The sequence below is a fragment of the Chiloscyllium plagiosum genome, unplaced genomic scaffold (genome assembly GCF_037043375.1).
Source record: "Chiloscyllium plagiosum isolate Xiang-an unplaced genomic scaffold, Cpla_swu_hap1 HiC_scaffold_28, whole genome shotgun sequence".
Taxonomy (NCBI): domain Eukaryota; kingdom Metazoa; phylum Chordata; class Chondrichthyes; order Orectolobiformes; family Hemiscylliidae; genus Chiloscyllium; species Chiloscyllium plagiosum.
Window position 1 is genome coordinate 32,041,623 of NW_028270166.1, and position 21,548 is coordinate 32,063,170.

Consider the following 21,548-nt stretch of genomic DNA (forward strand, 5'->3'; position numbering starts at 1 on the left):
TCACCTAACCTGCACACTTTTGGATTGTGGGAGGAAACCGGAGCATCCGGAGGAAACCCACGCAGACACGGGGAGAATGTGCAAACTCCACACAGAGAGTCGCCTGAGGCGGGATGTGAAGCAACAGTGCTAACCACTGTGCCACCGTGCCATCCACAAATGAAAGTTGGCTTCAAGCTGAATCCCTGCAGTGTGGAAACAGGCCATTTGGCCCAACAAGTTCACACTACTCTCAGAGTATCCCATCCACACCCATTCCCTACATTTACCCTTGCCTCATGGACCCAACGTACAAATCCCTGGTCATTGTGGGCAATTTAGCATGGCTAATTCACCTAATCTCTGGACTAGGGGAGGAAACCCATGCAGACAGGGGGAGAATGTACAAACAGTCAGTCGCCGGAGACTGGAATCGAACCCAGGTCCATGGTGCTATGAGGCAACATTGCTCACCCCTCAACCACCGTCCCACATTGACTCTCCTGCTCCTCGGAAACTGGCTGTGCTTTTCCAGCACCATATTTTTTGACTTAGAAAGATATTGCCAAATGCAGGGAAATGGGATTAGCGTTATTGGACATTTTGGTCGGCATGGACCAATTTGGGCCAAAGGGTCTGTTTCCGTGCTTTAGGACTCTATGACTCTTGGGTGTAAACGTGCTGATGCAGGATGCATAAAGAAATTACTGCAAATGCTGGAAGCTTTACTGAAAACAACAAATGCTGAAGATCAGGTCAGACTGCATCCATGGAGAAAGAGCAAGCTAACGTTTCAAGTCAAGATGACTCTTCATTCATAGGTGAAGTGAAGTGATGCAGGATGTTTGCTATGGGCGATATATGGTACTATGAACACAACTAAGTGTCAAGTATGTTGCTTCCATTGTGAACAATCTCATTCAATTTGTGACAATGCTGTGGGATAGCTGTTGGATTCAATGGTAAGCCAGTAGAATTTGTGACAGAAGCTGTATTGATCAATTTGGTCATTCAAAATTTAACTAGAATAATTTGTGGAACATTTAATGTTGAAGAAACAGCCTGACAGTACAGAAGTACTAACACATCAAGACAGAAGGTCGAGAAGTGGAGCTGTGTGTTTTCAGTACTTGATCCCATGTCAAAAGCATATAAATGAAGAAATGAAAGGAACAAAATAAAACTCCTTTAGGGAACATGAGAGACAATTATCTGGGGATGAGAAGAGAAGCCATTGCTGAAAATGCTCTGGTTATGATTCAATAAATTGTGAGAACTAAGTGAACGAGACATCAGAGGAGAGGCAATGGAAATGAATGATAATAATGACTATGTCAAAGGGTTTTGAGGGTAAGAAGAATGTAGAGTCACAATTCAGCAAGTAACAGTCAGGCATGACATTATTTCTGACTTTAATTATGGAAGTTCTAGTGCTATGACAGGGGCCAAAATCTGAATTGTGATATTTGAATAGGAAGTTTCAGGAAATATTGAGATGGGAGGCTACAAAATTTTGCAAGGAGGTGAGGTTTTGAGGAAATAGTTTGATGCTGTTAATTTCAGAACACAACAAGACAGTTGTTGAAGGGAGGAAACTGTTCATAATGTTAGTTAGCATGGAAGTGAATTTAGGTCACCAGCAATTTAGTACAAGTAGGGTCAAAATAGTATAATGTTCATCTCATTGAAACATGGAAGATAGGAGCAGGAGTCAGTCATTCAACCCCTTGAGCCTGCTCCACCATTCAATATTATCATGACTCATCATCAAGCTCAATACCTTATTCCGACCCACTCCCATATCCCTTGATCCCTTTAGCTACAAGAGCTATATCTACCTTCTTTTTGAAAACACATCATGTTTTTGCCTCAATCATTTGCTGTGGTTGTGAATTCCACATAATCACCAATATCTGGAAGAAGAAATTTCTTTTCATTTCAGTCCTGAAAAGGTTTATCCTTTATCTTTAAAATATGCCCCCTGTATCCGGACTCTTTTGACACCAGGAACATCCTTGTTGCATCTAAACTGTCTTGAATTGAATTGAATTGAATTGGCTTTATTATCACATGTACTCAAATGAGTACAGTGAAGAGTTTAGAGTTTAGTCGCTGCATTACAGTGCCATCTTAGTTACAAAGGTACCTAGGTACAGGTAAAATTCTTAGGAAACAAAAATAATTAGAAAAGTAAAGAAGTCCAGCATTACAGGTCATAGGAATACATTAGAAAAATAAAGAAGTAAAAATTTCAGAATATCAGTCTTTCCGAACCAGTCCACGCTGGCAACTAGCCTCCAGGGTGACCTCCACTGGCTCACCACCAATGTAGGTATTGTTCCACTTTAGGCGCTGACGCCGCTGAACCCACACTTGCCTTGTAACCAAGAGTCACTGGGTCCACTACCAGGCCAGGCCACTGCTGGGCCATGAGTCCCACTTTGGCTGCAGATGTCACCCCTTGTCGGTGATGCCACCTTGGAAGACTCTGCTGCTGTTAGCATTGCTATCCACGATTGCTGTAGTAGCTTTGCTGCTGCTGCTGGCCCCGAATGCCAGGAGAATGACCTTGATGCTGCTGCCACAGGCTCTGAATGGTGGGAGAACACACTTGCTGCCAAGTCCTATTAGAATTTCTATGAGCTCCCGTCTCATTCTTCCAAACTCCAGTAAGTACAATCCTAACCAACTCAATATCTCCTCATACATAAATCTTACCATCCCAGGAATCAATTTGGTAAACTTTCACTGCACTCCCCCGATAGTAAGAATGTCCTTCCTCATATATGGGGACCAAATTGCACTGAATATTCCGATGCCCTGTATAATTGCAGCAAGACATCCTTGTTCCTGAACTTGAATTCTCTTGCTATGAAAGCTAGCATACAGTTTGCCTTCTTTAATGTCTGCTGCTCCTGCGTGCTTACTTTAGTGACTGGTGCACAAGAGCATCCAGGTCTAATTGAACATGCCTCTCTCTCAATTTACAGCCATTCAAATAATACCTGCTTTCCTATTTTTGCTACCAACGTGGATAACCTGACATTTATCCAATTATACTGCATCTGCCATGCATCTGTCCATTCACTCAGCCAATTCAAATCACACCGCAAAATCTTTGCATCGTTCTCACAGCACACTCTTCCAGCCAGGTTTGTCACATCTGCAAATTTACAGTTATTACATTTAGTTCCCTAGATAAGATGAAATTGGCACGTGAGGGCTTACGACAGAAATTAAAGAGAGTTGTAGATTCATAACAAATGAGAAACCAGAGGGAGACTTAGATTGTTGGACAAGAAGAGAGGTAAATAGAGGTAGGACTTTGAAAGAAATAGCTGAGTATATAGTCATAATCTTTGTAACAAAAGTATTCATGAGATTTTTGTATTTGTTGTTGAAGATGAAAGTGGATGGATACGCAGGAGGTTCTCAGGTAGGTAGTGATCTAAAGAAATTGGGACTCATCTTTGGATTTCAATATGAACTTGGGGGTGTATGCAGCTTATTGGCATTTGCTATAGTTCAGGCAGATTTGGTGATGTGTGATTAATCCCAGTTATGTAGTGAATTTACTGAATTCAGATCATAGAATTGTAGAATGATCCAGAACAGTGGTAGGTCTTTCAGTCCATGATGTCTGTGTAATATTGTTGGTAAAACTATCCGTTTCCTGAAGAAGGGCTTGTGCCCGAAACGTCGATTCTCCTGTTCCCTGGATGCTGCCTGACCTGCTGCGCTTTTCCAGCAACACATTTTCAGCTCTGATCTCCAGCATCTGCAGACCTCACTTTCTCCTCAAAACTATCCCCTTACTCCTCCCTCCAGAGTGAAAAATAGCGTTCACTGCTCCATGCCACTGTTCTTTGTCAATTTGTGAAAAAATAAGCACTGTGAATCTGTAAAGAACAGAGAGCTTAGCAAAGATATTGGGACATTAGTGGCATCATGATTCTGGTGACATCAAGGATAAATAGTTGAAGTTAAAAGCAATGCATATGAATGTGTGAAACACTTGCAACAAAATAAGCGAACTAATCAATACAAAAATAAATAAATCAGTTTAATCTAGTAGCCATTGCAGTGATATGGTTGTACAGTGACAAAGGTTAGGAATTAAATATTCCAGGATACATGATTTTTAGAAAAAATAAGCAAAATGAAAAAGGAAGAGGTATTGCCCTGACAATGAAAGATATTATCTTTTGACAGAGAAAATGATTTTTTTTCATGAAATTAAGATGTAGAATCAGTTTTGTTTGAGCTAAAAAACAATGGGACCAGAAAACAATCAGTAGACTAGCCCCTCTAAAAATTTCTGTGTGGTTGTCTGTGTGCGCATCTGTGTGTATCTGTGTCCATGTGTATGTGAGAGTGTGTGTGTGTGTAGGAATATCTGTGTGTGTGTGTGTGTAGTGCAATGGTGATCACCTGTAATGTGACATGAACCCAAGGTCCCGGTTGAGGCCCTCCCTATGGGTACCGAACTTAGCTATCAGCCTCTGCTCAGCCAGGCTGATAGCTAAGTTCGGTACACAGGCGTGCACACAGACACCCACACACACCCTTATAGACACACAGACTCCCACACATGCACCCCCTCACAGACTTAAGACACTCTGCACTCACTACACACACACACTTTCTCACACTCACAACCCCCACCCCAGACAGACACACACACAGACAGACAAAGACCCACATGCACACATATATATTGTGTGTGGTGAATTTTTTTGGTACAAAGTTACATTGCACTTTGCTCAAAAACCACATAGATTCATGTCGAACTCTGAGCTCAAAAACTGCATGAATTTATGTAAAACTCTGTTATTTCACTTTTTAGATTGGAATCAATCTAAACATCAGGTCATAGACAGAGAACACAGGGGGCTAACACCTTCAACACATTGTCTAGCTATCACCATTGTTAATAGCTAACCCGAGAATGCAACTTTAAAAAAAAGGGTTTTGTGATTTACACATGAAAGAAGTGAAACTATCACTGTATTCTAACAGATGAAAGGCTTAATAGACAATCAATTCTTCAATGTATAATTTCAGTTACATCACACTGCAAATTTTTGCTATAAATTCTGTGTTATGATCGAGCCCTCCACAATCACCTGATGAAGGAGCGTCGCTCCGAAAGCTAGTGTGCTTCCAATTAAACCTGTTGGACTATAACCTGGTGTTGTGTGATTTTTAACTTTGTACACCCCAGTCCAACACCGGCATCTCCAAATCATGTGTTAGAATATGAATCATAAAATTATAGGTGCATGCAATAAGAGTAATACAGTGTTGTGGGGCAAGTTTAAATTATATGTATTCCAGGCAATTCAAATGTTTAGAAATATTATGGAAGACAAGTTTATAGAAAGAATTTAAAATATTTTTCTAGATCAGTATGTTGAGGAACCAACTTGGAATCAAGGTATTTTGGATTTATTATTGTGCAATAAGAGAGTTAATTAATCACCATGTAGTTATAGAGGTCCTGGTTGATGACTAAAATCTGATCTTAAAACGTTGGCGTGCCTTCCCAACTGAAGGTTCAAGGAATGTATTTGCATCTCATTACAAACTGTACTCACTGGAACGAAGTACCTTGACTCAATTGAATTCTACCTATTTGATAAAAACAGGCTTTCAAGTGCCCAGATGTAAATAAATAAAATGTTAGCTGGTGGAAACTCCTTCTGGCACTTCAGAGCAGGTTTTTACTGATATATCTCTACAATGACATGGACCAACTGAGTTGAGTGCAGGTTCTTGAAATGGAGCAAAAGGTAACACAGGGGAGTGCACTTGATTCTATTGAGTGCAGTGGAGTAAAATGGCATGAGAGAGAAACTTACTTCACTTAATGGGGCAGTAGGAGTATAGTTAAGAGGGAAATCAGGAAGGCAGAAAGGGAAGATGAGATAGCTTTGGCAAATAGGGTTAAGGAGAATCCAAAGAGTTTTTACACGTACATTAAGGACAAAAGGGTAACTAAGGAGAATAACGCCCCTCAAAGATCAGCAAGGCGGCCTTTGTGTGGAGCCACAGAAAATCGGGGAGATACTAAATGAGTATTTTGCATCAGTGTTTTCTGTGGAAAAGGACGTGAAAGATATAGAATGTAGGGAAATAGATGGTGACATTTTGAAAAACGCCCATATTACAGAGGAGGAAGTGCTGGATGTCTTGAAACGCATAAAAGTAAATAAATCTCCAGGACCTGATCAGGTGTACCCTAGAACTCTGTGAGAAGCTAAGGAAATGCTGGGCCCCTTGCTGAGATATTTGTATCACCGATAGTTACAGGTGAGGTGCCGGAAGACTGGAGGTTGGCTAATGCGGTGCCACTGTTTGAGAAAGGTGGTAAGGACAAGCCAGGGAACTATAGACCAGTGAGCCTGACGTCGGTGGTGAGCAAGTTGTTGGAGAGAGTCCTGAGGGACAGAATGTACGTGTATTTGGAAAGGCAAGGACTAATTAGGGATAGTCAACATGGCTTGTGTGTGGGAAATTATGTCTCACAAACTTGATTTAGATTAGATTAGATTAGATTAGATTACATTACAGTGTGCAAACAGGCCCTTCGGCCCAACAAGTCCACACCGACTCACCGAAGCGCAACCCACCCATATCCCTACATTTACCCCTTACCTAACACTACGGGCAATTTAGCATGGCCAATTCACCTGACCTGCACATCTTTGGACTGTGGGAGGAAACCGGAGCACCCGGAGGAAACCCACGCAGACACGGGGAGAATGTGCAAACTCCACACAGTCAGTTGCCTGAGGCGGGAATTGAACCCGGGTCTCTGGCACTGTGAGGCAGCAGTGCTAACCACTGTGCCACCGTGCCGTCCATTTAGTTTTCTGAAGAAGTAACAAAGAGGACTGATGAGGACAGAATGGTTGATGTGATCTATATGGACTTCAGTAAGTTGTTCGACAAGGTTCCCCATGGGAGACTGGTTAGCAAGGTTGGATCTCATGGAATACAGGGAGAACTAGCCATTTGGATATAGAACTGGGTCAATGGTAGAAGACAGAGGGTAGTGGTGGAGAGTTGTTTTTCAGATTGGAGGCCTGTGACCGGTGGAGTGCCACAAGGATCGGTGCTGGGTCCACTATTTTTCATCATTTATATAAATGATTTGGATGTAAGCATAAGAGGTACAGTTAGGAAGTTTGCGGATAATACCAGAATTGGAGGTGTAGTGGATAGCGAAGACAGTTACCTCAAATTACAATAGGATCTTGATCAGATGGGCCAATGGGCTGAGAAGTGGCAGATGGAGTTTAATTCAGATAAATGCGAGGTGCTGCATTTTGGGAAAGCAAATCTTAGCAAGACTTATACACGTAATGGTAAGGTCCTAGGCAGTGTTGCTGAACAAAGAGACCTTGGAGTGCAGGTTCATAGCTCCTTGAAAGTGGAGTCGTAGGTAGATAGGGTAGTGAAGATGAAGGCGTTTTGTATGCTTTCCTTTATTGGTCAGAGTATTGAGTACAGGAGTTGGGAGGTCATGTTGCGGCTATACAGGATATTGTTTAGGCCACTTTTGCATACAATTCTGGTCTGTTGTGAAACTTGAAAGGATTCAGAAAAGATTTACAAGGATGTTGCCAGGGTTGGAGGATTTGAGCTCTGGAGAGAGGTTGAATAGCTGGGGCTGTTTTCCTTGGACCGTCGGAGGCTGAGGGGTGACCTTATAGAGGTTTATAAAATCATGAGGGGCATGGATAGGATAAATAGACAAAGTCTCTTCCTTGGAGTAGGGGAGTCCAGAACTAGAGGGCATAGGTTTAGGGTGAGAGGGGAAAGATATAAAAAAAAACCTAAGGGGCAACTTTTTCACACAGAGGGTGGTACTTGTATAGAATGAGCTGCCAGAGGAAGTAATGGAGGCTAGTACAATTGCAATATTTAAAGGGCATCTGGATGGGTATATGAATAGGAAGAGTTTGGAAGGATATGGTCTGGGTGCTGGCAGGTGGAACTAGATGGGGTTGGGATATCTGATCAGCATGGACGAGTTGGACCGAAGGGGTCTGTTTCCATGCTGTACATCTCTATGACTCTATAATGGGAGGAGGCTGACTGGTTCCAAAGGGCAGGGATACAGCAAAAAACAGATAGTGAGAGAGTTAGTGGAGAAAAGGGGAGCAATGGCCGGGTAGGTTGGGCAACGTCCTGGGAAAAAGAAGCACACTGTTCAGTGAAAGGTGGGGCACTATCATCCAATAGTGGAAAGGTGGTCAAGGCAGGATGCATCTGTCCTATCCTGGGTAATTTGGACTATTGGTTTGGCATAGTGAATCAGAGAGACCTGGGTCATAGAATCGTAGAGATCAATAGCACACAAAAAAAAAGGCCCTTTGGCATACAGAGTCTGTGCCGGTTAATAACAACTATCTAACTATTCTAATCCCATTTTCCAGCACTTAGCCTTGGCATCACAAATGCACATCCAAACGATTCTTCAATATTATGAGGGTTTCTGCCCCTACCATCCTTCGAGATTCTCACCACTCACTAAGTAAAAAGCTTTTCCTCACAATTCCTCTACAACATCTGCCCCTTACGTTAAATTTGTCCCCTGATTATTGATCCTTCTATCAAGGGGGAAATGTTTCTTTCAATCTATCCCATCTATGGCCCTCATAATTTTACACATCTCAATCATATCCCCTCTCAATCTCCTCAACTGTAAGGAAAACAACACCAGTCTGGCTAGTGGTACCAATTTGATGTCCATAAAATGCCTGGATCTGCTAGAAGCCATCTACTTGGCCTCTGAGGATGACAGTCTTGAGCCCTCAGAGGAAGTATCAGCAAGGCTGCCTCCTGTACACGCCACTATTGCAGACACCAGTACCTCAGTGGAAAAGCCAGTCTTAGAAAAGTTGGGAACACATCTTGTGAGCATAAAATTATAGATGCTCCACAATGCATCAAGGAAGAAATGTGCTTGGCCAGAGGACAAATCAAAACCAAATAACTGCTCAGCCACAAGCAAGAGTACCAAATAATGTCGGCAATCAGGTACTTCATCCACAGGGAGGAATAGGAATGTAGGGTAGCAATGGATTGTGCAAAACTGAACACATATCCAGCAGCCACTGTGTGTGATGTGCTTGAAATGGGTCTTAAAAGATGGCCATCATCTTTTCAATGGAAGCAGCCAAATTTGCATGCCATAATAGTAGACAGAACTTGGACGATATTTCTACCCAACACTCTAGTTAGCTGATAGTCTCTGGCGGCCCTCTGATGTTCCCCTGCCACAGTATTTTCAATATGTGTTTTATGGTCAAGTACAGAGTCTCATCATCTGCATGGAGCTGAGCTGCAGTTCTCTAAATGTCAGAGACTGGAGTGACAATCTGTACGAGGAATGAAGAAATGTGATTGGGTTGTGCAGGGTTTAGGAAGATCAAGAGAATGTTTCATCTTCAGATGGACGCTAATCCACAACCAGATGTGTTCATTGGGTTGTATCTAAAGTCTATTCTGGTAGATGTACTCATCAAGCTAAATATCTCCCCGGTATGCCATTGCTTTTGTGCAAAAATACGCAATGATCCATAAAAAACAGAAAATCACTCGAGAAATGTTGGCATCCACTGAGATAAGTGAATCCCGCTTCCAGGCCCACTGCTGAACTTAAACTCTAGAGGTGAAAATTCCGTTCTGGTAGACTGTCACTGAAGTTGATAGATTGCTGATGAAGCCAATGATATTAACAGCAGTGCTAAATCTCATTTCCCCTGGACTGTTGCTAACAATTTGGCCAAACATGTCTGGACAGCTAAATGAAGGCCCATTTGGAGTAAGTATAAACATAATTGCAACTAACTTCAGTCATGACAATGAATTATGTAAATAACTCTTATTAAAATGGGATTGAGGTGTTAGATTAACTGCAATTGTATATGGTCACACAAAACCATGAAGTGTGGTTTTGGGCTCAACGGAGAAAGAACAATACAGCACAGGAACAGGACCTTCAGCCTTTCAAGACTGTGCTGACACATTTTGCCTTCCATATTAAAACTGTCTTCATATGCAGGAACCATATCGCTTTATTCCCTTCCCATTCATGTATTCGCCAAATGTTTCTTGAATGCTGCTATTGTGTTTGCTTTTACCACCTTCTCTGGCAAGCGTACCAGGCACTCACCACTCTTTGTGTTAAAAGCTTGCCTCATGCACCTCTTTTAAACTTCTCCCCCCACACCTTGAATCTGTGTCCCCTAGTAGTTGACCCCCTCCAGCCTGGGAATAAGCATCATACTTTCCACTTTATCTACACCATCCACAATCTTATAAACTGCCTTAAGGTCACCACGCAACCTCCTGCGTTGCAGTGAAAATAAACCCATTCTATTGAACCATTTATCATAGCTAAAATCCCCCATACCAGAGAATGTCTTGGTAAACCTTTTTTGAACCCTCTCCAAAACATCCACATCTTTTCTAGGAGTATTGTGACCAGAACCATATGCAATATTCCATGTGTGCCCTAAAAAAACTTAAGCTACAGCATACCTTGTCTATCCTTATTCTCAATGCCCCTATCAATGAAGGCAAGCATGCCATAGACCTTTTTTACTGTTATCTACCTGCTCTGTAATCTGTGGACCTGCACAAACTGATCCCCCTGCATACCAATACTCCTAAACTTTCTGCCATTCACTGCATAATTTTCACTTGTAATTTACCTTCCAAAATGCATCACCTCATATTTGCCCAGATTAAACTCCATCTGCCATTTTTCTGACCATGCCTCTAACTGATCCAAATCGTTTTGTATCCTCTGATAATCGTCCTCATCATCTGCAACTCCAGCAATCTTTGTATTGTCCACAGACTTACTAATTAGACAAACTACATTTTCCTCCAAATCATTTATGGAGATCACGAACAGCAGAGGTCCTAGCACAGGGATGGCACAGTGGCTCGGTGGTTAGCTGTTTGTGTGGGTTTCCTCTGGGTGCTCCAGTTTCCTCCCACAGTCCAAAGATGTGCAGGTTAGGTGGATTGGCCATGCTAAATTGCCTGTAGTGTCCAGGAATGTGTGAATTAGCCATGGAAAATGCAGAGTTACAGGGATAGGGTAGGGCATGGTTCTGGTTGGATGCTCTTTGGGGTGTTGGTGTGGACTACATGGGCTGAATGGCCTGCCCCCACACTGTAGGGACTCTACGATCTTTTAAATGTGGGACCCAAGCAAGGTTTATGAACACCACTAGTCACAAATCTCAGTTCTGAAAAGCTTCCTTCCACCACTACCCTTTGTCTTCTTTGACTAAGCCAGTTCCATATCCATTTTGCCATCTCACCTCTGATACCCTGTGACTTCACCTTTTATACCAGTCTGCCATGAAGGACCTTAGCAAAGGCTTTACTAATGTCCATGTGGACAACCTCTTTTCTATCATCAATCATCTTCATTGTCTTCTCAAAAAACTTAATCAAGTTAGTGAGGCATGATCTTTCCTGCACAAAATCATGCTGTCTATGCTAATGAGTGAGTCCATTTGCTTCTAAACTTGTACAGATCTTGTCCCTAAGAATCTTTTCCAATTATTTCCCTATCACTGACGTGAGGCTCACAGGCCTGAAATTTCCTGGATTATCCCTGCTACCCTTCTTAAAAAATGGGACAACGTTGGCTATTCTCCAGTCCTCAACTGTGGCCATAGAGGATACAAAGATGTCTGACAATGCTCCAGAAATTTGTTCTCTTGCCTCCCTCAATATTCTGGGATAGATCCCATCAGGATCAGGGGACTTACCTACCTTAATACTTCTTAGGACGCACAACACCTCTTCTTTTTAAACGGCAACCTGGTTTGAAATTTGACTCTCCCTTCCCTGAGATCATCCTCCCAAAATTCCTTCTATTTGGTGAATGCACAAAGTATTCGTTTAAGACCCCACCTACCTCTTCTGGCTCTACACATAGATTTCTTCCTTTGTCTTTGAGTGAGCCAACCCTTTCTCTGGCTACCCTCTTGCTTTCTTAATATGTATATTGTGGGCAGCACAGTGGCACAGTGGTTAGCACTGCTGCCTCACAGCGCCAGAGACCCGGGTTCAATTCCCGCCTCAGACGACTGACTGTGTGGAGTTTGCACGTTCTCCCCGTGTCTGCATGGGGGTGCTCCGGTTTCCTCCCACCATCCAAAGATGTGCAGAGTCAGGTGAATTGGCCATACTAAATTGCCTGTCGTGTTAGGTAAGGGGTAAATGTAGGGGTATGGTGGGTTTCGCTTTGGCGGGTCGGTGTGGACTTGTTGGGCCGAAGGGCCTGTTTCCACACTGTAATCTAATCTAAATCTATAAAATGCCTCGGGATTCTCCTTAATCCTGTTTGCTAAATACTTTTCATAACCCTTTTAATTCATTGTTTAAGATTTTTCCTACTTTCCTTATATACTGCAAGTGCTCCTATTTCTTTTTGACCAAGGGGTAACATCCTTGTCATCCAAGGTTCATGCAACTTTCCATACCTATCCATTATTCTCACAAGAATGTGCCATTCCTGAACTCTTATCAACTGCCGTTTGAAAGACTCCCACATGTCTGATGTGGATTTACCCTCAAACAGCCACCTCCAATCAACATTTTCCTGCTCCTCGGATGCTGCCTGACCTGCTGTGCTTTTCCAGCACCACTCTAATCTTGACTCTAATTTCCAGCGTCTGCACTATCCACTTTCACCTATTCTGCAGTTCCTGTCGAATATTGTTGTAGTTTGCCTTCCCCCAATTTAAGTTGAAACTTTATTGCTGGAACAGCACAGCAGGTCAGGCAGCATCCAGGGAACAGGAGATTCGACGTTTCGGGCACAGGCCCTTCTTCAGGAATGAGCAGAGAGTGTTCAGCAGGAGAAGATAAAAGGTAGGGAGGAGGGACTTGGAGGAGGGGCGTTGGAAATGTGATAGGTGGAAAGAGGTCAAGGTGAGGGTGATAGGTCGGAGTAGGATGGAGGCGGAGAGGTCAAGAAGAAGACTGCAGGTCAGGAAGGCGGTGCCGGGCTAGAGGGATTCGGCTGAGACAAGGTGGGGGGAGGGGGGATGAAGAAACTGGTGAAGTCCAAGTTCATCCCCTGTGGTTGGAGGGTTCCCAGTCGGAAGATAAGACGCTCCTCCTCCGACCGTCGCGTTGTTGTGGTTTGGCGGTGGATGAGTCCAATGACCTGCATATCCCCGGTGGAGTGGGAGGGGGAGTTGAAATGCTGTGCTACAGGGTGGTTGGGTTGGTTCGTCCGGGTGGCCCAGAGGTGCTCTCTGAATCGCTCCGCAAGTAGGCGGCCTGTCTCCCCAATATAGAGGAGGCCACACCGGCTGCAGCGGATGCAGTAGATGATGTGGGTGGAGGTGCAGGTGAATCTGTGGCGGATATGGAAGTTTCCTTTGGGGCCTTGGAGAGAAGTGAGGGGGGAGGTGTGGGCGCAGGTGTTGCACCTCCTGCGTTGCAAGGGAAGGTGCCGGGAGTGGAGGTTGGGTCGGTGGGGGGTGTGGATCTGACAAGGGAGTCGCGGAGGGAGTGGTCTCTACGGAAAGCTGATAGGGGAGGGGAGGGAAATATATCCTTGGTGCTGGGGTCTGTTTGGAGGTGGCGGAAGTGACGGCGGATGATGCGCTGTACATGGAGATTGGTGGGGTGGTAGGTGAGGACCAGTGGGGTTCTGTCCTGGTGGCGGTTGGAGGGGCGGGGCTCAAGGGCGGAGGAGCGGGAAGTGGAGGAGATGCGGTGGAGGGCACCGTCGACCACGTCGGGGGGGAAATTGCGGTCCTTGAAGAAGGAGGCCATCTGTGTTGTACATATTTTGAACTGGTCCTCCTGGGAGCAGATGCAGCGGAGACGAAGGAATTGGGAGAATGGGATGGCGTTTTTACAGGGGGCAGGATGGGAGGAGGTGTAGTCCAGGTAGCTGTGGGAGTCGGTTGGTTTGTAGTAGATGTCCGTGTTGATTCGGTCGCCTGAGATAGAAACAGAAAGGTCTAGGAAGGGGAGGGAGGAGTCCGAGACTGTCCAGGTGAATTTGAGGTCGGGGTGGAAGGTGTTAGTGTAGTGGATGAACTGTTCAACCTCCTCGTGGGAGCACGAGGTAGCGCCGATACAGTCATCAATGTAGCGAAGGAAAAGATGGGGGGTGGGGCCAGTGTAGTTGCGGAAGATGGATTGTTCCACATACCCTACGAAGAGGCAGGCATAGCTGGGGCCCATGCGGGTGCCCATGGCTACTCCTTTTGTTTGGAGAAAGTGGGAGGATTGGAAAGAAAAGTTGTTCAGGGTGAGGACCAGTTCGGTCAGTCGAAGGAGGGTGTCGGTGGAAGGGTACTGGGTGGTACGGCGGGAAAGGAAGAAGCGGAGTGCTTTGAGTCCTTCGTGATGGGGGATGGAGGTGTACAGGGACTGGATGTCCATGGTGAAGATGAGGCGTTGGGGACCGGGGAAGCGGAAATCCTGGAGGAGGTGGAGGGCGTGGGTGGTGTCACGAACGTAGGTGGGGAGTTCTTGGACTAATGGGGACAGGACCGTGTCGAGGTATGCCGAGATGAGTTCGGTTGGGCAGGAGCAGGCTGAGACGATGGGTCGTCCGGGGCAGTCAGGTTTGTGGATTTTGGGCAGGAGGTAGAAACGGGCGGTGCGGGGTTGTGGGACTATGAGGTTGGAGGCGGTGGATGGGAGGTCCCCTGAGGTGATGAGGTTATGGATGGTCTGGGAGATGATGGTTTGGTGGTGGGGGGTGGGGTCATGGTCAAGGGGACGGTAGGAGGAGGTATCTGCGAGCTGGCGTTTGGCCTCAGCGGTGTAAAGGTCAGTGCGCCAAACTACTACTGCGCCTCCCTTGTCAGCTGGTTTGATGGTGAGGTTGGGGTTGGAACGGAGGGAGTGGAGGGCTGCGCGTTCCGAGGGTGAGAGGTTGGAGTGGGTGGGAGGGGTGTGGGAGTTCAGGTAGCGGTTAATATCGCGGCGGCAGTTTGCTATGAAGAGGTTGAGGGCAGGTAGGAGGCCAGCACGGGGTGTCCAGGTGGACGGGGTGTGTTGGAGGTGGGAGAAGGGGTCGTCAGAGGGTGGACGAGAGTCTTGATTGAAGAAGAAGGCACGGAGGCGAAGACGGCGGAAGAATTGTTCGATGTCACTCCGTGTATTGAATTCATTGACCCGAGAACGTGTGGGAACGAAGGTGAGACCTCTGCTGAGGACTGATCTTTCATCCTCAGAGAGGGGCAAGTCTGGAGGGATGGTGAACACATGGCAGTGCGGGGAGCTAGGACCTGGTGTGGGACTGGAGCTGGATATGGGGGCGGGGTTAGGCCTGGGGGCGGGGACAGAGGTCGGCGTGGGGGCGGAGTTGGACATGGTGATGGAGACCGGCGGGGGGGCGGGGTTAGGCGCGGTGACGGAACGCGGCGGGGGGGCGGGGTTAGACGTGGTGACGGCCCCTAGCACGAAGTGAGTCCCAATCAATATAGGGGAAGTTAAAACCAACCACAACAACCCTGCTGTTCTTACATCTTTCCAAAATCTGTCGACATATTCTCTCCTCTATCTCCTGCTGGCTGTTAGAAGGCCTGTAGTATACCCTCAGCATTGTGATTTCACCTTTCTGATTCCTGAATTCTACCCATATTGCTGCATGAGTTCTCTGATATATCCTACCTCAGTACAGCTGTGATACTCCTTCACCAGTAATACAACTCCCTCACCACCTTTACATCTCTCACACCTTAAACATCTAAATCCTGGGATATTCAGCTGTGAACTCCCTGGATTCCTTACCTGACAATGGTTATAACTCGTTCTAGAATGAATGCAACAAAGAAAGGTTCAAGAGTCTGATTCCTGGGATGAAAAGATTGTTTGATGAGGACAGGTTGACATACTAAATTTATATTCCCTTGTGTTGAGAAGAATGAGGTGATTTGAGTGAAACAAAAATTCTTCAGAGGTTGACAAGGTTAGATGCTGAATATTTTCCCTGACCAATGAGTCTAGAAGGGCCAGTCTCAGATAAGATTGGATTAAGTTGAGGAGAAATAACTGGTCTGAATTATAAATCTGTAATTCTCTATTGCAAAGGAATATGGAGACCCAGTGAGCATACTTAAAACAGTAATTGATCGAATTTTGGGTAATAAATAAAGAATAGGGGCATCATATGGGAGGGGAGAGGTTAAGTAGATGGTGTTATTGAATGACTTAACAGCTTCACATGCTGAGGCAAATGTAACTAACACCCGGCCCCACGGTCATTCTAGTTCTTTTTTTAAACACTACAGAATTTTGTCAAAAACTGTAAAGCATGGAAAATAGGAAAGTTCACCCCAACCTAGTATTACATGCTTACGTCATTATCCCTGACTGCCATTTCCTTTGTGTCAAACTGTCTATACCAATTTGTAACAAACTTTGATTAATATTCCTTTGTTTTGCTGCATACCCAACTCCTGTTCAGGAGTCTATCAGCGCCTGCAAAGGCGGTTGGACGAAGCGGTGAAGAAGTGGCCTCACGTGCTGGCTCTCGAGCGGGACCGTTGCTTTGAAAGCGACCAATCGGAGTTGTAGTTCAAGTCGGGGCTCGGAGAGGAATGCGAGAAAAAGCGGAATTGGCCGTTGCAGATATAAATTCAATTTGTTTGCGTTGGATATTATTCAATACAATGATGTTAGCTTTTGTGTTTTTATCAGAGGTTCTGTATTTCATCTGTTTCACACTGGCGAAAGACTGTAGGTACGTGGACGTAATTGCCGTTATGTACTTTTGAAATGTTATGATGGACCTATTACCTAATTGAGTGGGTCTCATTTGAGCCATGTGTCAACACGGACGTTAGGTAATCAGATTGCTCGATCTGAGGAGGTTAGACAACCAGCAAGTCCATAATGCTGACTCTACATAATGATGGGGGGTGGGTGGGGACCACCGCGACAATAACTTATAGCGTTGAGTGTGTTGTTGGAAAAGCACAGCAGGTCAGGCAGCATCCCAGGAGCGGGAAAATCGACATTTCGGGCAGGAGCCCTTCATCAGCAATAAAACTCCGGCCGAAACGTCGATTTTCCTGCTCCTCGGATGCTGCCTGACTTGCTGTGCTTTTCCAGCAACAAACTCTCAACTCTGATCTCCAGCATCCGCAGTCCTCACTGTTTCTGGTGGAGAAAATGTACAGAATCACCAGGAGATGCAGAGAATTCTTCAAGAAGTAAGTCTTTCATTTGCAAACAAAAACTGACACTGAGAAAGCAGATTCTCGAATGCCCATGAACCTCAGGGTTTTTATATTTTTTAAAATCCTATTTCTGTTAGCTTATCAGTGTGGAGAAAGTGAGGACTGCAGATGCTGGGGATCAGAGCTTAAAAATGTGTTGCTGGAAAAGCGCAGCAGGTCAGGCAGCATCAAAGGAGAAGGAGAATCAACATTTCGGGCATAAGCCCTTCTTCAGGAAGAAGGGCTTATGCCCGAAATGTAGATTCTCCTTCTCCTTTGATGCTGCCTGACCTGCTGTGCTTTTCCAGCAACACATTTTTAAGCTTATCAGCATGTCCAACTATATTAATCAAAGTACCTCTTTCCAGCTACACAATAAACCAGTGATGTTATTTCCCATTATCTCTTTAGTTGTACATTCTACTTAATGCTATTCTAATGTCACAGTTAGATATTTATTATCACCTCTGCTACAGGGTCTTCCATTCCAGCCTAACCTGTCATGATAGATATTTAGCTATTCCATCTATTACAATAGTCTCCTGTCTCAAGCTGACTCTACTTCTCAGCCCATTGGTCTATCTGGTCAAGATCCTGTTGTAATCTGAGGTAACCCTCTTCACTGTCCACTACACCTCCAATTTTGGTGTCATCTACAAACTTACTAACTGTACCTCGCATCCAAATCATTTATGTAAATGACAAAACATAGAGAGCCCAGCACCAATCCTTGTGGCACTCCACTGGTCACAGGCCTCCAGTCTGAAAAACAACCCTCCACCACCACCCTCTGTCTTCTCCCTTTGAGCCAATTCTGTATCCAAATGGCTAGTCCTCCCTGTATTCCATGAGATCTAACCTTGCTAATCAGTCTCCCATGGGGAACCTTGTCAAACGCCTTACTGAAGTCCATATAGATCACATCTACTGCTCTGCCCTCATCAATCTTCTTTGTTACTTCATCAAAAAACTCAATCAAGTTTGTGAGACATGATTTCCCATGCACAAAGCCATGTTGATTATCCCGAATCAGTCCTTGCTTTTCCAAATATATGTACATCCTGTCCCTCAGGATTCCCTCCAACAATTTGCCCACCACCGAGGTCAGGCTCACCGGTCTATAGTTCCCTGGCTTTCCTTACCACCCTTCTTAAACAGTGGCACCACGTTTGCCAACCTCCAGTCTTCTGGCACCTCACCTGTGACTATCGATGATACAAATATCTCAGCAAGAGGTCCAGCAATCACTTCTCTAGCTTTCCACAGAGTTCTCTGGTACACCGGATCAGGTCCTGGCGATTTATCCATCTTTAACCATTTCAAGACATCCAGCACTTCCTCCTCTGTAATATGGACATTTTGCAAGATGTCACCATCTATTTCCCACAGTCTATACCTTCCATTCCTTTTCCACAGTAAATACTGATGCAAAATATTCATTTAGTATCTCCCCCATTTTCTGTGGCTCCACACAAAGGCCGCCTTGCTGATCTTGGAGGGGCCCTATTCTCTCCCTAGTTACCCTTTTGTCCTTAATATTTTTGTAAAACCCCTTTGGATTCTCCTTAATTGTATTTGCCAAAGCTATCTCATGTCCCCGTTTTGCCCTCCTGATTTCCCTCTTAAGTATACTCCTACTTTCTTTATACTCTCTTAAGGATTCACTCGATCTACCCTATCTATACCTGACATATGCTTCCTTCTTTTTCTTAACCAAACCCTCAATTTCTTTAGTCATGCAGCATTCCCTATAGTTACCAGCCTTCCCTTTCACCCTGACAGGAATATACTTTCTCTGGATTCTTGTTATCTCATTTCTGAAGGCTTCCCATTTTCCAGCCGTCCCTTTACCTGTGAACATCTGCCTCCAATCAGGTTTTGAAAGTTCTTGCCTAATACTGTCAAAATTGGCCTTTCTCCAATTTAGAACTTCAACTTTTAGATCTGGTCTATCCTTTTCCATCACTATTTTAAAACAAATAGAATTATGGTCACTGGCCCCAAAGTGCTCCCCCACTGACACCTCAGTCACCTGCCCTGCCTTATTTCCCAAGAGTAGGTCAAGTTTTGCACCTTCTCTAGTAGGTACATCCACGTACTGAATCAGAAAATTGTCTTGTACACACTTAAGAAATTCCTCTCCATCTAAACCTTTAACACAATGGCAGTCCCAGTTTATGTTTGGAAAGTTAAAATCCCCTACCATAACCATCCTATTATTCTTACATCCCCCCCAAATGTCTTGGATATCACTTGCTATATCCCCTATCCAATAAGCATTGACATCTTTAACTTCTTGCATCACTAATTGTGTATTGGCCTTTTTTATGACCAATGTGGACTTCAACAGCTTCCTCATTTCCCCTTCCCCCACCTCATCCTAGTTTCAAATTTCCAGCTCAGCACTGTCCCCTTGACTTGTCCGGACTTGTCCGACCTGCCTAGCTCCTTTTCCACCTATCCACTCCACCCTCTCCTCCCTGACCTATCACCTTCATCTCCTCCCCCACTCACCCATTGTACTCTATGCTACTCTCTCCCCACCCCCACCCTCCCCTAGCTTATCTCTCCACGCTTCAGGCTCTCTGCCTTTATTCCTGATGAAGGGCTTTTGCCCGAAACGTCGATTTCGCTGCTCGTTGGATGTTGCCTGAATTGCTGTGCTCTTCCAGCACCACTGATCCAGAATCTGGTTTCCAGCATCTGCAGTTATTGTTTTTACCTCTTTTCTATGACCAGGCCCAGCTGTGTCTTCCTTCTAACTGTAGTAAAGCATCCCGACCTAACAAGTTATGGCATCTGTTTAGACACTAACGTTGGAAGAACTATCTCCCTACTTTCCATTTCTATTCTTACTGTTGCTGTAAATCGAGTTAACTGTGATTTCCCTGAGAACCTTACAGTCTTAACAAATTTACTTGACATGGGAAGGTGAGAGGCATACTGCAGCTGTACACAAGTGTATGTATCTCCAGGATCTGTCATCACCGGTGTCTGCCGCCATTCTATATTATTACTGTATTACTGGTTCTTGATCAGCTTCCCATGCTACTACAGGGTAGTTCCCCTTCCCACCCAGGTTCTCAGGGTATCCCTAACACATTCCATATGGGTTAACAGGTCCAGCTGGGCTTGTAAGTGTCTGGGAAGTGGCCACTGGCGATTCATTCTGTCTAAGCCCGCTGTGGGGCAAAGGGGGCCCGGTCCAATAAGGGCAGTTCCTCCTAAAGTGGCCTGGTTGATGGCATCCCCAGCATATCATTTCTGATCCCCCTTGAATCTGATGAGCAATCCCTAACTTTATAACTTGCCATTGTCCCTTATCAATCTATCAATTCCTAAATGTCCTCAATATAAACAACCTATTCTCATTCATTGAGCCTGAACCAGTCTAGCACTGCATCTTTAAAATGCACCAATCAGAAACGGTTTCTTGAAAAATTTCTCTCTCAAAAAAAAGCTATCTTAAATTCTTACTGTGCAAAATAAAATCAAAATGCCCCTGGATCTTGAGCTCCAGGGAAATAAACCACAAACATTTAGCCACCAACAAACAATTATGCATACAAATCAGATCACAATGATTAAACTATAAAGTCTCTCTTACACACACACACACCCTTGCTGCGAACAGCCAAGAACTTGGCCGTAAATCAATCTCTCTCTCTCTCTCTCTGCCAGAACCCTCCTTAAACAGACCCTTTGTTCATTTCCAAAAGTCTAATTATCCAACAGGCCTTATATAAAACATTCAACAGTCTAGTAACACTATGACTATTCTCTGCTATTTTATTTGTAATCATCCACTGCCAATCTGCCGGCTCTTTAAACAGGTCTATCAGCACTTTACGTAAAACAATTTCCCCTTATTTATTCTACCCTATTTGTTCAGGCCCTCGTTTCCTGCAAGGTGATATCTATAGGGTCTTGTATTCACCACGTGGAATTTTACTCAGACAATTGCTACAATCTATTCTTACTCTCCCCTTGCCCCACTGCGCAGTTTTCTTGACCAATTCTCCACGTCTCCTTCAGCCGCAATTTACCACTTGCCTTTGGATCTTGGATCGGAGAGACGCTCTGGCAGGTTTCTGTACCTCAGAGTCCCCAAGGACCACTCCAAGCCAACAGAATATAGTCAGAATTCATAGCAAAAATGCTAACCTTTTGTTTTGTTGGGTACCCTTATTCTGTCAGTCCTGGGAGTGCCCTGGGTGGATCGAGAAGCGCTGTTGCTGCCGCCCTCTTTCCGGGTGGATCTCTGCACGACCCTGCTCGTAATGCCAAATTTGTCATGGAGAAAATGTAGAGAATCACCAGGAGACGCAGAGAATT

The 21,548-nt window shown here is 44.7% G+C and overlaps 1 protein-coding gene across 1 annotated transcript in view; it reads left to right on the top strand.

Annotated features, from left to right (window-relative positions):
• Positions 1–3,382: 3,382 nt before the first annotated feature.
• LOC122565549 (cation channel sperm-associated auxiliary subunit delta-like) overlaps positions 3,383–21,548 on the top strand; it is a 96,907-nt gene continuing 78,741 nt past the window's right edge. The window contains exon 1 of the mRNA XM_087975866.1: positions 3,383–3,415. Within this exon, the coding sequence (XP_087831992.1) occupies positions 3,383–3,415 (33 nt within the window). The remainder of the gene's footprint in view (positions 3,416–21,548) is intronic.